The sequence below is a fragment of the Lepidochelys olivacea genome, assembly GCF_965140295.1.
Source record: "Lepidochelys olivacea isolate rLepOli2 genome assembly, chromosome: 17".
Classification (NCBI taxonomy): Eukaryota; Metazoa; Chordata; order Testudines; family Cheloniidae; genus Lepidochelys; species Lepidochelys olivacea.
Window position 1 is genome coordinate 22,522,022 of NC_140427.1, and position 15,809 is coordinate 22,537,830.

The following is a 15,809-nucleotide window of genomic DNA, read 5'->3' on the forward strand; positions in this document are numbered from 1 at the left end:
AGGTATAAAAGAAAGAATCAAAATCACTGTCTGCCAGTGTAAGGTCCTTCTCTTACTGTGACAGTCTGAAGCCCTGTTCTTAGGCTAAGGCCTTTGGCTAAGCAACAGAGGCAGCCATAAGCTGGGAAGCGACAGGTCACCTCCTCACATTCCAAACTAGTCCCATTGAAATAAGGTGCTATTGGGCTGTTAAAAATACACTCCTGTCCTGATAATGCCTGTCACCTCCAGAGAAAGGGAAGTGCCTAGAAGATGTAAAAGGAAACTTAGTTTGATAGCATCCTGTCTGGCAAGAACTCACTTATCAATAGCTGGGATGTGAAATCTTCACTTCTGTATTGTTTTGTCATTATAGTTCCCACTTTGCTATTGTTTGTCTGTACAATCTCTGTCTGGTTCTGTGATTGTTTCTGTCTACTGTATAATTAATTTTGCTGGGTGTAAACTAATTAAGGTGTTGGGATATAATCGGTTACATAATCATGTTACAATATGTTAGGATTGGTTAGTTAAATTTCAGGAAAATGATTGGTTAAGGTATAGCTAAGCAGAACTCAAGTTTTACTCTATAGTCTGCAGTCAATCAGGAAGTGGGTGGGTGTGGGGGGAATGGGAAAAGGGAATGGGGGTGGGGAAATTGGAATCATGTTTGGCTAAAGGGGGAAATGGGAACGGACACAGGTGTAAGGCTCTATGGTGTCAGAGCTGGGAAGGGGGACACTAAGGAAGGAAACTGGAATCATGCTTGCTGGAACTTCACCCCAATACACATTGAATTGTTTGCACCTTTGGACTTCGGGTATTGTTGCTCTCTGTTCATGCGAGAAGGACCAGGGAAGTGAGTGGGTGAAGGAATAAGCCCCCTAACATTATACAAGAGGGAAAATCTCTCCTTTTTAAACCAGGGGACCATAAGCTCAAATATTTCAGCTGATTCTACCTACAGCACTATTGCACGGTGAGAGAATCAGTCTCCAACAGCCAGGTCTTAAAGCATTAAGGCTTTACAAGTTAAACAGCCAACACTTTAAACTCCTTCCAGAATTAATAAGGAGGCATTGTTGATTAGATTACAGAGCATAGGTATAATGTGTTCTCTGCATGAAGTACCATTTAATAAATGGGCAACCACATTCTGCACTAGCTTTAGTTTCCAGAGTCTAAAAGGCGGTGCCCCCATGCATAGCACACTACACTAGCTTGGTCTTGAAGTGAAAGGCCCAAAACACAGTAGCAGAGGCCTGAAAGAAGAGGCTACACTCTTCTTGTCAAGATCAGATAAGAAGAGAGGCACTCTTGGCTGCTCAGGATGTATAAGTCACAAGTTGGTCTTATGCATTTGTTCTACAAATATTTGTTAACATTAATAGTCTATTACTGACTATAGTCATAGAAGGGACATTACCATATTATGTTTTTACTGCTCAAGAGCACAATGAAAGTTGTGTGCAAAACATTTCATCCCAGATCCTCAATAGTTATTCAGGCAGCTAACTCCCATTGATTTCAGTGGAAATTAGGAGCCTAAATAGCTTGGAGGATCTGGGTCTTAGAAAAAGAAAGCAAAGAACTGAATGAGCAGAACAGTGTCCAAATGCTAAGACACATTTTTGGCTGTGCATACATCGACTACATATAATAAAGGTTAGAGTTAAAAATGCGACCACATTTTTAGAAATTTACAATCTGATTTTAAAAGTCTTCTACAGGTACAAGTTATTCTCCAGCAAGACCTAGATTAACCAAACAGTGTTCAGAGTAACAGCCGTGTTAGTCTGTATTCACAAAAAGAAAAGGAGTACTTGTGGCACCTTAGAGACTAACCAATTTATTAGAGCATAAGCTTTCGTGAGCTACAGCTCACTTCCTCAGATGCATACCGTGGAAACTGCAGCAGACTTTATATATACACAGAGAATATGAAACAATACCTCCTCCCACCCCACTGTCCTGCTGGTAATAGCTTATCTAAAGTGATCATCAGGTGGGCCATTTCCTGCACAAATCCAGGTTTTCTCACATCCCCCCCACCCCCATACACCCCCAGCAGGAGAGTGAGTTTGTGTGTGTATGGGGGTGGGGGGGATGTGAGAAAGCCTGGATTTGTGCAGGAAATAGCCCAACTTGATTGTCATGCACATTGTGTAAAGAGTTGTCACTTTGGATAGGCTATCACCAGCAGGAGAGTGAATTTGTGTGGGGGGGGTGGAGGGTGAGAAAACCTGGATTTGTGCTGGAAATGGCCCACCTGATGACCACTTTAGATAAGCTATTACCAGCAGGACAGTGGGGTGGGAGTAGGTATTGTTTCATATTCTCTGTGTATATATAAAGCCTGCTGCAGTTTCCACGATATGCATCTGAGGAAGTGAGCTGTAGCTCACGAAAGCTTATGCTCTAATAAATTGGTTAGTCTCTAAGGTGCCACAAGTACTCCTTTTCTTTTTGCAAACAGTGTTAACATCCTAAATCATCCAAATGAAGCGGTCTCCTTTTGTTTACTAAATATTTTGGATATTCCAAAAATGTTTTGTGACTGCTACAGTTCAGGTTATATAACTGTTTCCAGTGGCTCAGAGTGAGTCTTAGGAAAATACTTTTCAAGTGGAAGGTTAATACTTTGCCTCTGTTCAGATTTTTTGGCTCACTTTCTAAGAAGTTTCACTCATTTTAAGCAATTTGAAATAGCCTTTGAGGAGCAATACTCAGCCTTGCTCCAGAGAAAGTTGCTTTTGATTTAACTGCATTATGACTATACAGTACTTTTTTTCACTAAACTTGCAAAAAGTACCCCACGGACTTGTGCACATGGACACAGAAATCATAAAACAGCTTAAATGCTAATGAAAGTAGTTTTTCCAACATTAGTGGATTTAAATTTATGGCTTCCCAGATTCCTGAAGTCTCCTAATCTGACTATTTAAACTGGCCAGCCCACTTATTCCCATTCCATGCTGGTGGACCTCCAAAGGCATGCAGGAATGTTTGTACACCTTAGGAACCCTTTCCAGCTGCACTACTCATATGATATATAAAAGGAGGGGTTTCTTAAGTTCTAGTGCAGGGGTGGGCAAACTATGGCTCAGGGGCCACATCCTGTCCTCCAGACATTTTAATTCAGCTGTCGAGCTCCCACCAGGGAGCGGGATCCGCAGCTTGCCCCACTGTGGCACTCCAGCCGGGCAGTGAGGTCAGGGGCTTGCCCCGCTCCGCACGGCTGCTGGAAGCAGCAGCATGTCCCTCCTCTGGCTCCTACATGTAGGGGCAGCCAGGGGGTTCAGCACACTGCCCCTGCAGCTCCCATTGACCAGGAGGAGCCAGAAGGGAGACATGCCACTGCTTCTGGGAGCTGCTTGAGGTAAGTGTTGCTGGATCCTGCCCCCCTCCCATGCCCCAACCCCCTGCCCCAGCCCTGATTCCCCTCCTGCCCTCCAAACCCCTCTGTCTCAGCCTGGAGAAACCTCCTGAACCCCCAATACCTCATCCCAAGCCCCACCCCATAGCCTGCACCCCCAGCCCTCACCCCTCTTCCCCTGCACCAGCCCAAAGCCCCATCCTGCACCCTCAACTCCTCATTTTTGGCCCCACCCCAGAGCCCACACCCCAGCTCCCAATTTCATGAGCATTCATAGCCCGCCATACAGTTTCCATACCCAAACGTTTGCCCACCCCGTCCTAGTGTCTGTAAGACAGGGGATGCCTACTGCAGATAAGATATATCCAGGTTATAGAATCAACATGCACTATACATGAACCTCTGCAAGGCAGCAGGGCTTCAAACCCAAGAGCTGAAGCTACTTTATGTATTCCTTTTACGAAAAAAAGCATGAAGAGTGCCAAGAAAGTGCTAAGGTTTACTCTGACCCCTTGTGTATATGCCATTAACTGAAGTTGGCATATATACCAGACATTTTCATTACTACATCTATAGTGTGTTGTATAAGTACAGTAAGCATTTCATATTTATTTTCAAGGACTCTGGAACTCTGCTAAGTATTATAACATACACATGGGTATCTAAAATTGTAAAAAAATTGCATTGTTACTATTTCTCATACAATGCATCAGCCATGTAATTAAAAGAATATTGTGCATTCACACAAGAGAGCAGAATTAAAGTTGCTTAATATTTGGAATTTAAAGGTGTACTCTTACCGTTTCTATTAAGAGATTATTTTGTATGGAATTATATGCTCAACACTTTTGATAATTTGAAAGCACTTTACAATGTTAAATTTCCTATTTACAAAAAGAAAAGGAGTACTTGTGGCACCTTAGAGACTAACCAATTTATTTGAGCATGAGCTTTCGTGAGCTACAGCTCACTTTATCGGATGCATACCGTGGAAACTGCAGCAGACTTTATATACACACAGAGAATATGAAACAATACCTCCTCCCACCCCACTGTCCTGCTGGTAATAGCTTATCTAAAGTGATCATCAGGTGGGCCATTTCCACCATAAATCCAGGTTTTCTCACCCTCCACCCCCCCATTGATGAAGATGTCATCAATATAGCGCACGTAGAGTAGGGGCTTTAGGGGACGAGAGCTGAGGAAGCGTTGTTCTAAATCAGCCAGAAAAATATTGGCATACTGTGGGGCCATGCGGGTACCCATAGCAGTGCCGCTGATCTGAAGGTATACATTGTCCCCAAATGTGAAATAGTTATGGGTAAGGACAAAGTCACAAAGTTCAGCCACCAGGTTAGCCGTGACATTATCGGGGATAGTGTTCTTGACGGCTTGTAGTCCATCTTTGTGTGGAATGTTGGTGTAGATTATTTTACATTTGGGGACAATGTATACCTTCAGATCAGCGGCACTGCTATGGGTACCCGCATGGCCCCACAGTATGCCAATATTTTTCTGGCTGATTTAGAACAACGCTTCCTCAGCTCTCGTCCCCTAAAGCCCCTACTCTACGTGCGCTATATTGATGACATCTTCATCATCTGGACCCATGGAAAAGAAGCCCTTGAGGAATTCCACCATGATTTCAACAACTTCCATCCCACCATCAACCTCAGCCTGGTCCAGTCCACACAAGAGATCCACTTCCTGGACACTACAGTGCTAATAAACAATGGTCACAAACACCACCCTATACCGGAAACCTACTGACCGCTATTCCTACCTACATGCCTCCAGCTTTCATCCTGACCACACCACACGATCCATCGTCTACAGCCAAGCTCTGCGATACAACCGCATTTGCTCCAACCCCTCAGACAGAGACAAACACCTACAAGATCTCTGTCAAGCTTTCTTACAACTACAATACCCACCTGCGGAAGTAAAGAAACAGGTTGATAGAGCCAGAAGAGTTCCCAGAAGTTACCTACTACAGGACAGGCCTAACAAAGAAAATAACAGAACGCCACTAGCCGTCACCTTCAGCCCCCAACTAAAACCCCTCCAACGCATTATTAAGGATCTACAATCTATCCTAAAGGATGACCCAACACTCTCACAAATCTTGGGAGACAGGCCAGTCCTTGCCTACAGACAGCCCCGCAACCTGAAGCAAATACTCACCAACAACCACATACCACACAACAGAACCACTAACCCAGGAACTTATCCTTGCAACAAAGCCCGTTGCCAACTGTGTCCACATATCTATTCAGGGGACACCATCACAGGGCCTAATAACATCAGCCACACCATCAGAGGCTCGTTCACCTGCACATCCACCAATGTGATATATGCCATCATGTGCCAGCAATGCCCCTCTGCCATGTACATTGGTCAAACTGGACAATCTCTACGTAAAAGAATAAATGGACACAAATCAGATGTCAAGAATTATAACATTCATAAACCAGTCGGAGAACACTTCAATCTCTCTGGTCACGCAATCACAGACATGAAGGTCGCTATCTTAAAACAAAAAAAACTTCAAATCCAGACTCCAGCGAGAAACTGCTGAATTGGAATTCATTTGCAAATTGGATACTATTAATTTAGGCTTAAATAGAGACTGGGAGTGGCTAAGTCATTATGCAAGGTAGCCTATTTCCCCTTGTTTTTTCTTCCCTCCCCCCCGCCGACGTTCTGGTTTAACCTGGATTTAAACTTGGAGAGTGGTCAGTTTGGATGAGCTATTGCCAGCAGGAGAGTGAGTTTGTGTGTGTGTCCGTCCCCCTGGGGAGAAAAAAAAAGGAGGGGGGGTGAGAAAGCCTGGATTTGTGCTGGACATGGCCCACCTTGATTATCATGCACATTGTGTAGAGAGTTGTCACTTTGGATGGGCTATTACCAGCAGGAGAGTGAATTTGTGTGGGGGGGGTGGAGGGTGAGAAAACCTGGATTTATGCTGGAAATGGCCCAACCTGATGATCACTTTAGATAAGCTATTACCAGCAGGACAGTGGGGTGGGAGGAGGTATTGTTTCATATTCTCTGTGTGTATATAAAGTCTGCTGCAGTTTCCACGGTATGCATCCGATGAAGTGAGCTGTAGCTCACGAAAGCTCATGCTCAAATAAATTGGTTAGTCTCTAAGGCGCCACAAGTCCTCCTTTTCTTTTTGAGAATACAGACTAACACGGCTGTTACTTTGATTCCTATTTACAGTGTGCATCATCCTTATTTTATAAGGGGGTAATTTTAAACAGAGATTAGACCAGTCACTTTACCAAAGTCAGAATCAGTGGCAGAACCACAATAAAACTCAGGAGTCTTAACTCTTCTGACACAACCACAAAGCCACATTGAAGCACAGAGGGCTAGGCTGTGTTCCTCGAACAGCCCCATACAGAAGTTAACTGATTTGGGGTTTCTGTGCTCCTGTAATATTTTGTTTAATGATACTATGAATAAACCAAATATATTCCACAATTTCTTGCCAAATACTGCCCAATGACAAGCATTGCTATTTCTTCCTTCCTCAGTAACCAAATTACTGCGCTTTAGCCCCATTCCAAGCATTACTAATGCAGCAATTTGTTTAATAAATTGATTGGCTATGTATGTATTATGAGCTAGGGGTGTGATTCCCCTGCCTATGGGCACATACCTGCACTAGATCTCAGGGAGCTAGTGTGAATATAAACAGCAGTAGTGACAAAAGCTCCTTATCTGCAGTGAGTGAGAATCCATAAAAAGAAAAGGAGGACTTGTGGCACCTTAGAGACTAACCAATTTATTTGAGCATGAGCTTTCGTGAGCTACAGCTCACTTCATCAGATGCATGCCGTGGAAACTGCAGCAGACTTTCTATATACGCAGAGAATATGAAACAATACCTCCTCCCACCCCACTGTCCAGCTGGTAATAGCTTATCTAAAGTGATCATCAGGTGCGCCATTTCCAGCTAAGGACTGGAAGTTGGGAAATCTGGTTCCAGTTACAGTTCTGCCAGTTATTTGCTGTGTCACTGTACATAAGCCACTTCACCTGTGCTACTAGTTTCCTCATGTGTAAAATGGGGACTATGCTCATCCGCCTCAGGTGTTACATATGTTTAAATAACAAGCACCTTACCAGAATTAGTAAAGTGTCTTTAAACATAAGCTTTGATATTTAGCCTGGTCAGAGATGGCTGAAATTTTTCATTCAAGTGGCCTTTTCTTAACCACAAACTTTTGCAAACAAAGTTCAAGTTCTTAAGAGTTACAGAGGGTAGTGTTAAGTTCCATTGTTTCCTTTTGACACTAACTTTTCCAAACTTGAGGAAGTTTTCAAGAGTTATAAAAGAGCAAAAGACAAAAATGAAAACATGGAAAAAGCCTTGGACATTCATTTTGTTGTGTTCAATGGGAAAAAGGGGTGGAGGGAGAGAAAGAGGAAGAAAAACAATTTTTAAACAAATTGTTTTATGTCCAACCTTAAAATAGTAACCTCCAGATTTTTCCAAAGTTGATTTTGGTTTTCCAATCAGCTCTAAGCCTGAAAGAAAGAAAGAAATGGCTCCTAAGGCCTATTGAGGAGGTGAGAAAACACTAAATACTGACTCAAAGTAGAGAGCCACAACTTTTAGAGTCAAGGGTCGGTCGATTTTATGTTCGGGCTGTGAAGGAAAGCGGGGATGGGAAATCACAACAAAAATTAGCTCTAGAGCATAAAGCTCAGCTGTAATTTTCCTTGCTTTTGATTTGCCTCCTGCTCATATCAGCCATTCTTTTGGACCTCATGTGTCAAGCTACGCCTTCTAAATTCACGATGTGGTTGACAGAAATTTAAATCTAACTCAGCAATTCTACCACACTTAGATGTTAGCTAGTGCCTAACTCCCAGCCCCATCACGAAGCATGCATCACCCCAGTTGTTCTCAGAGGGTATTTTCTTCCTTGTTAAATACTACTGACCTTTCAGAAGTGCAAACCATTCCCTAGTTCTGCTGATTCAATGTTTTTGTTGACAATGCTCGGTTTTAGCTGCATTTTGCTGTCTGCTGGTCACTATGAAGAAAGTGACCCTAAATACAGCAATGTGGCAAGTACCAGTGCAATCAGTTATGCTCCAGCAGGAAACCCAGAGAGTATGAGATGCATCTTCATGACCGAGTGGAGAAGAGAAGTGTCTGGTACCAGCAAGGGGTTGAAATACAGGAAGAGTCTTGAAGCGTTCCCACAACAGAGTGGAAAAGTCTCTCAATGATTCCCTCTAAATACCAACAAAGTGACAGCAACATCTAGGTCCTGTCCACAGCATCAACTGAGCGAAGCTTAGCCTTTGTTTCAGTGACACTATTTCAGCTGCAGTGTGCACAGGACATTGGGTAGTCGACATTCTTGGTGTATGTCATTCAAGTGCGATGAGTATGCCTCCATGTGCCTGGGATTAATAAATAACGCTGCCTCTAGACTGACAATTGTCAACCAGCGGCAGCAATTTTGGAAGCTACAGCATAGTCATGGCTCAGTTGTATCTACCCGTATCTGATCTAACCTTATGCTGAGTGAAGTTAAACATACTGACAAAGACACAAGCCCTGGCTATACTACAGCTTCTATCATCACCACCACTAGAGCAGCTCCACCAGTGACAAACATGCCCAATTTTTCTTAGCTTCAATAAAGGTCCTAAAGAAACTGCACACATGCTGTAATTAACAGGACTACTAAAGAAAGGTTCCTATGACTATACTGGACAAAGGCAAATCTAAGCACATGTTGATTTCTGTGACTCAGTGCTTTTTAATTCCATTACAACTACACCAAAACTGTGACAGCTAGTGATGTATCTGGTTACATTGAGTGAGAAGATCGACACAGTGCTCTTCAGAGAGCATGTACAGTATTTCATAACCCAGGCCTGAGGGCATTTGGGTTTGTGCTTCCCCTTTGCCCCGAAACCACAACCCCTTAAAAGTAGGCTGTCTTGTTACTCACTCATAATCTCTCTTCTGCTGTCATCCTCCTTCAGGACTGACTCTTTCTGGTTGTCCTGGGCTACCTGACTGGAGTTCTCTTTGTCACTGGATGGGGAATCACATGTTCCGTCCGATTTCTTCTCAGCAGCCTCCTCATCCACCTTCTCCAATGGATGTACTTTCACAATTTTTACCGGCAGCATTTTCTCTTTTCCAACCTGAGCAGAAAAATGCATCAAAAAAACAGTAACTAGGCAGGTAATACTAGCTGATCAGCTTTTTAAACACTTGAAGGGAAGGAAGGAAGGAAGGAAGGAGAAACAAAATGAGACAAATACACACTTTTTAATCTTTGACCTCAGTGTGACACTCCTATAGTTTCCTCTGTCAGACTTAAAAGATCTCCCTATTACCTGCCCTATTCAGAAGTCCTGCTTATTACTCCAATGAACAGAAAAGCTTGTGTGCGGTTTTTCCTAAGTCCACCATTGCTACTTCCTCAGTCTTCCAGATGTGTTGCAAGGGGTTGTGTGCGCCATATCAATGGTCCCAGCTCAGGAAACAGAGGACACAACTCAGTCCAAAATATATACAGTCACAGGACCAGGACTGCATCTTCCCCTTCCTTTTTGACAAACCCGACTTTCCACTCAGTCCCCCCAACCCACAATTTTTTTAACTGGAGGCGGGGAAGGCTTCCTCTAATCACACCTGAGCTTCTGCCACTGCTGTAGACCTTTCCAAGAAGAAGGAGAATGAAGCTAGTGCAGGGATGGGCAAACTACAGCCCTTCAGACTTTTTAATCCGGCCCTCAAGCTTGCCTTGCTTCAGTGCTCCAGCCGGGGAGCATGCCCAGAAGCAGCAGCATGTCCCCTCTCTGGCTTCTAAGCATTGGGGCAGCCAGGGGGCTGGGATGGGACATGCCGCTGCTTCTGGGAGCTGCTTGAGATAAGCGCTGCCCGGAGCCTGCGCCCCTGCCCCAGCCCTGATCCTTCTCCCAACCTCCAAACCCCTTCGTCCCAGCCCAGAGCACCCTCCTGCACCCCCAACCCCTCATACACAGCCCCACCCCAGAGCCTGCACCCACTGCTGGAGCCCTCACCCCCTCCCACACCCCAACCCCCAATTTTGTGAGCATTCATGGCCCACCATACAATTTCCATACCCAGATGTGGTCCTTGGGCCAAAAAGTTTGCCCATCCCTGAACTAGTGCAAGTTGTGTCAGTTACACAGCATGTTCCCAAGAGGAATAGCAGAGTGTCTGTAGCAGAAGGAGCAGTTAGATGTGGACCTCTTCTTCTGTTAGGCATGACATAAGTTTCTGTTGCCCAAGCCACTCCTATCTTCTGAAAACACCACGTTAGCCTCTGCTTAAGAAACTGGTTTCCATACTATTGCTTTGGAAATAGGCATTATCAAGGGAATTCCACAAAGAGGTGAGATTCCTACCATTCTGCACCAAATTTAGAGAGTCATTAAGATTGGAGGGGGGAAAATGTTTATGGCTTCCTCTTACCTCTCTCCTGAGGATAGCAGAATTAAGCAGAAGCATGGCAAGTATTTGAAACTAGAGCCTCACCTCAAAATCACACTCCTCGTCCACTGCATATTTGGTCATGATCTCTAGCCAGGCTGCATCTACAAGCTTCTCCAAGGAGATAGTATTGTGGTGGACCATTTCCAGTACCAGTTTCTCATACCAGCTGGGAAATTCTTCCTTCAAACTGAACAAGGATATGAAAAGTTTACATCATCCAGCGAACAAAATACGAAATGCAATATGATCTGCCAATTCATGCCACTGAGAGCATTTTGACAGTGAATTAAACACTTCAAGGTGGCACCACGTTAGAATATATAATAATGCAAGTGGTCAGAGTGGGATTTAGCACAAGAAAAAAAAAATGTTTATACAGTCACCAATATAAATTCCCTTCCATACCCACAAGAAATACAAAGCACATCTGTGCAACAGGGCCATGCTGGCAGTGCTTATCTTGATGGAGATTGCCATCTCCCTATGAAGTGTTGCCTGCACACCAAACATGTGTTACTGACCCAAAAACATGGCAGTAGAGTTTTTTTAATATTATTCCTATCCAAAAAAATAGTTTCATATTTTTATTCTTAAACATTTCTACTGCAGAAGTGCCTAGAGGAACCAATCTTTCTTCAGGTTATTTTGTATTCTGTCCAGGAGAGGTGTATAATTTAGTTTATGTAACTCAGTTATGAGACATATGAACACTATCTTTTCATTAGGGCTGTCAAACGATTAAAAAATTCATCTCAATCGCATTAACAAACAGTAATGGAATACCATTTATTTAAATATTTTTGGAGGTTTTCTACATTTTCAAATATATTGATTTCAATTACAACACAGAATACAAAGTATATAGTGCTTGCTTTATTTTTGATTACAAATATTTGCACTGTAAAAACCAAATAGTATTTTTCAGATCACCTCATACAAGTACTGTAGTGCAATCTCTATCAAGAAAGTTGAACTTACAAATGTAGAATTACGTACAAAAAGTAACTGCACTGAAAAATAAAACAAAGTCCACTCAGTCCTACTTCCTGTCCAGCCAATTTCTCAAACAAGTTTGGTTATAATTTACAGGAGATAAGAAGTGGGCGGCATTGTTTACAATGTCACCTAAAAGTGAGAACAGACATTCGCATGGCACTGTTGTAGCTGGTGTTGCAAGATATTTATATGCCAGATGCACTAAAGAATCACGTGTCCCTTCATCGTCAACCACCATTCCATAGGATATGCGTTCATGCTGATGTGTTCTGCTCGATAACGATCCAAATCAGAGCAGACCGATGCGTATTCATTTTCATCATCTGATCAGATGCCACCAGCAGGTTGATTTTCTCTTTTGGTGGTTCGGGTTCTATAGTTTCGACATCTGAATGTTGCTCTTTTAAGACTTTGGAAAACATGCTCCCTACCTTGTCCCTCTCAGATTTTGGAAGGCACTTCCGATTCTTAAACCTTGGGTCGAGTGCGGTAGCTATTTTTAGAAATCTCACATTGGTATCTTTGTATTTTGTCAAATCTGCTGTGAAAGTGTTCTTAAAACAAACGTGCTGGGTCATCATCCGAGACTAATTGAACATGAACTATATGGCAGAATGTGGGTAAAACAGAGCCAAAGGCACAGGGTTCTCCCCCAAAGAGTTCAGTCACAAATTTTATTAACTCATTTTTTAATGAGCATCAGCAGCATGGAAGCACATCCTCTGGAATGGTGGCCGAAGCATGAAGGGCCATACGAATGTTTAGCATATCTGGCACGTAAATACCTTGCAACGCTGGCTACAAAAGTGCCACATGAATGCCTGTTCTCACTTTCAGATGACGCTGTAAATAAGAAGCAGGCAGCAGCATCTCCTGTAAATGTAAACAAACTTGTTTGTCTTAGCAATTTGGTGAACAAGAAATAGGACTGAGTGGACTTGTAGGCTCTACAAGTTTTACATTGTTTTGTTTCTGAGAGCAGTTCTGTAACAAAAAAAATCTGCATTTGTAAGTTACACTTTCAGGCTAGAGAGATTGCACTACAGTACTTGTATGAGGTTAATTGAAAAATACTGTTTCTTTTGTTTTATCATTTTTACAGTACAAGTACTTGTAATAAAAAATAATATAAACTGAGCACTGTACACTTTGTATTCTGTGTTGTAATTGAAATCAATATATTTGAAAATGTAGAAAAACATCCAAAAAGGGTTAATAAATTTCAATTGGTATTCTATTGTTTAACAGTGCGATTAATTTTTTTTGAGTTAATTGCATGAGTTAATTGAGATTAATTGAGAGGCCTACTTTTCAACTTTTAATTTTAAGACACGTTTTCCCTTTAGGAGTATTGCAATCCCAACTGAAGTTTCACATTTTCTCCCATATTAAGTTTATACTGTTCAAATATTTTATATTTCTTATAATGTAGTAAGTAGGACTTAAATAAATTATTGTGCAATATTTCAGTCTGTGCAAATGTGTGTTCCACTAACTGATGTATCTAATATTGTTGGATGATTTTGAATTAGTTGCATGAAGGATGATTAACTAAAACAGAGGTTCTCAAACTGGGGGGGGGTCACAACCTCTCAGGGGGTCACAAGGTTATTATGTGGGGGTCACGAGTAGGTGCCACCCAGCTAGCCAGCAAGTCTGCTGTGAAAAGTGATATTAACAAACAAAATACCAGTTTTAAAAAGTGTTAAATATATAAAAAAATGTGTTTTTAATGTCGGGGGGGGGGGGCATTCACAGGCTTGCTGTGTAAAAGGGATCGCCAGTACAAAAAAAGTTTGAAAACCACTGAATTAGAAGGATGGGGGAAATCTTGCCTGGTCAATTTCTAAATGAGAGCAATTTGTCAGTTTGAATTCTCGCCATATATTCCCTTTTAAAAAAAAATGAATGACAGCACCAAATTCAAGTTTGTTTAGTGATAGAAAAACTCCACTTCACCCTATCAAAAGTTTTCTTGTTTCTTAGATTTAAGGTAGCTCTTGCTGACTGAGTTCTCATTTGTAGTTATTCTAAGATTACTCACCAGTGGATTCCTCATGACAAAGGCTGACTAAACTTGTACATTCAGATCAATGTTTTAAATGTTAAATATGCAGCTTCATGAAATTTTTATTGTAATTCTCATTCAACATGGAGACTGGTCTCTAAGAGACATTTTACTGAATGTCTATTTGGTTTAAGAATATAAAATCTCTATCTAACCTGAATTGAGACATTCTCTCATTTATGTAACTGAAAACTTTCAGAAAAACAGGAGCAGTTAGCTAATCCTGTATCACCGCATCAGATTAAGACAGCAAAACTAGGCAAGTGATCCACTGACTCAGCTACTTTAAGTTTATGCAATTACAGAACCGGCAACATACATTTCCCTCATACTGAAGAATATTAGCTGGGGAGAGATCAAAGACAACAATATCTCTGTCTAAGGCTCCTGGCACCTTGGACAGTTGGGGAGTAGATTTTTAAAGGGTGTAATTTAATCGCACAAGAAAAATGTTGCCAGCAATTCCTCTCTAGGTCACGGACTACCACCTCTTATTCCAATCAAAATGATGAATTCTCTCTCCAGTAAACACAGTAGAAGCAATATCTAAAACAGATTTAATCTACAAACACACACACTAAATAGGTGGGATCAGGTCATCTTTATAGAATGAAAGAGACAAAGCCAAAGTTGCCAGTATGTAAAATTGAGAAAGATATGCCCTTTGTTAGGTGTTCAACTCCCTGACTTTCATTGGGTACAGCAACTAAGGAATAAGGTACCTAAACAGTTCAATCAAGGACTTGCCTTTTGAAAGGTTCCTTCATCATGGCAAGTTTTATGTTGGATATAAACCAAAGGTCTGGCCACTCTGTGAGACTGACAAAAGGGAGTAGGCCAACTGGTAGGGAAATAGAGAGAGAGCTTGGCAGAACTACCCTTGCAATTTTGCTTTTTTGCAGTTTGTTTCAAGTGGAGCAGATCACCTATACCTTATTCCAAAATACCACTGAATTGAATGGCACCAGTTCACTGGTTGATACCTGCACAGACCTGGGGGGAAAAATAATTGCTGCAAAGTTAGCTGGTATGCACACCATCATTATGTGGAAATCAATAAAAGTCACAATACCTAGGTGCTTTTGTTTTTTCCCCTCCTTCAACAATGAGTGGAACAGAAGAAATTACAAAAAATTCCCTCATTGTGTAGGTAGTTTTGAGATATACACCAAATGTTGTACTCCACGTTATTTTGTGAAAAGAACATCAAGAGGTAGAGTCCTGTACAAGTATCATTACAGATTAAGCTGCATTAGTGAGTATGTCAAATTTGGAGCCAAATTTCTTTCATCTTACAAAGTCCTAAGGAACTAGTCATAACCTTAAAAAAAACTCCTTGCTGTGTAACTAGCAGCCACCTATCATTCTAAAGGCAGCTCTCCTGCCCCCAAATTCTAAAGATGGATGCATACCAACTTCTGCTCTGTTACTTACAGCTCGGCAACTTCCTGCTCCTCCTCCCAAGCTTCTTTGTGCGTCAGCTGGCTGCTTCCTGTGCTTTTGCACGTCCATATTCGTTCGTTGTATCTCTCTAGCCGTGCTTCATATTCTCTGTAGGAGCATCAGCTCAGGAAAACAGGATTCAGGGAGCAGACAGCAAAACCAAAGTACTATGTAGCCCTTTCCATTTGACTAGGCTAGGAGTCAATATTATGCTGCAGTTCTGCAGAGCCAAATCTTAGCTTCTGTATGTACACACTATTCTAAATTTTAAAGTTAAATTGGAGAGCTTGTGTTTGAAAAATAGTATAAAAAGCACCTGTACTAATGCGCAACAATATGATTAAAAGAAAATTAATATTGACGAGGTTCTAACTCCATCCTGTACTCGTAAATTCCAGAATTAAAGACAATTTATTAGAGATTTTAAATTACTGCACGGCAAG

General features: G+C 41.9%; 1 protein-coding gene across 2 annotated transcripts in view; it reads right to left on the minus strand.

The window, feature by feature from the left end:
- The window catches only part of BAZ1B (bromodomain adjacent to zinc finger domain 1B), an 89,838-nt gene that overhangs the window by 65,469 nt on the left and 8,560 nt on the right, over positions 1–15,809 (minus strand). For both annotated transcript variants that reach the window (XM_084650708.1, XM_084650707.1), the window contains exons 2-4: positions 15,358–15,474; positions 10,902–11,046; positions 9,340–9,538 (exon numbers count right to left, since the gene is read on the minus strand). In XM_084650708.1, the coding sequence (XP_084506834.1) occupies positions 9,340–9,538; positions 10,902–11,046; positions 15,358–15,474 (461 nt within the window). The remainder of the gene's footprint in view (positions 1–9,339; positions 9,539–10,901; positions 11,047–15,357; positions 15,475–15,809) is intronic.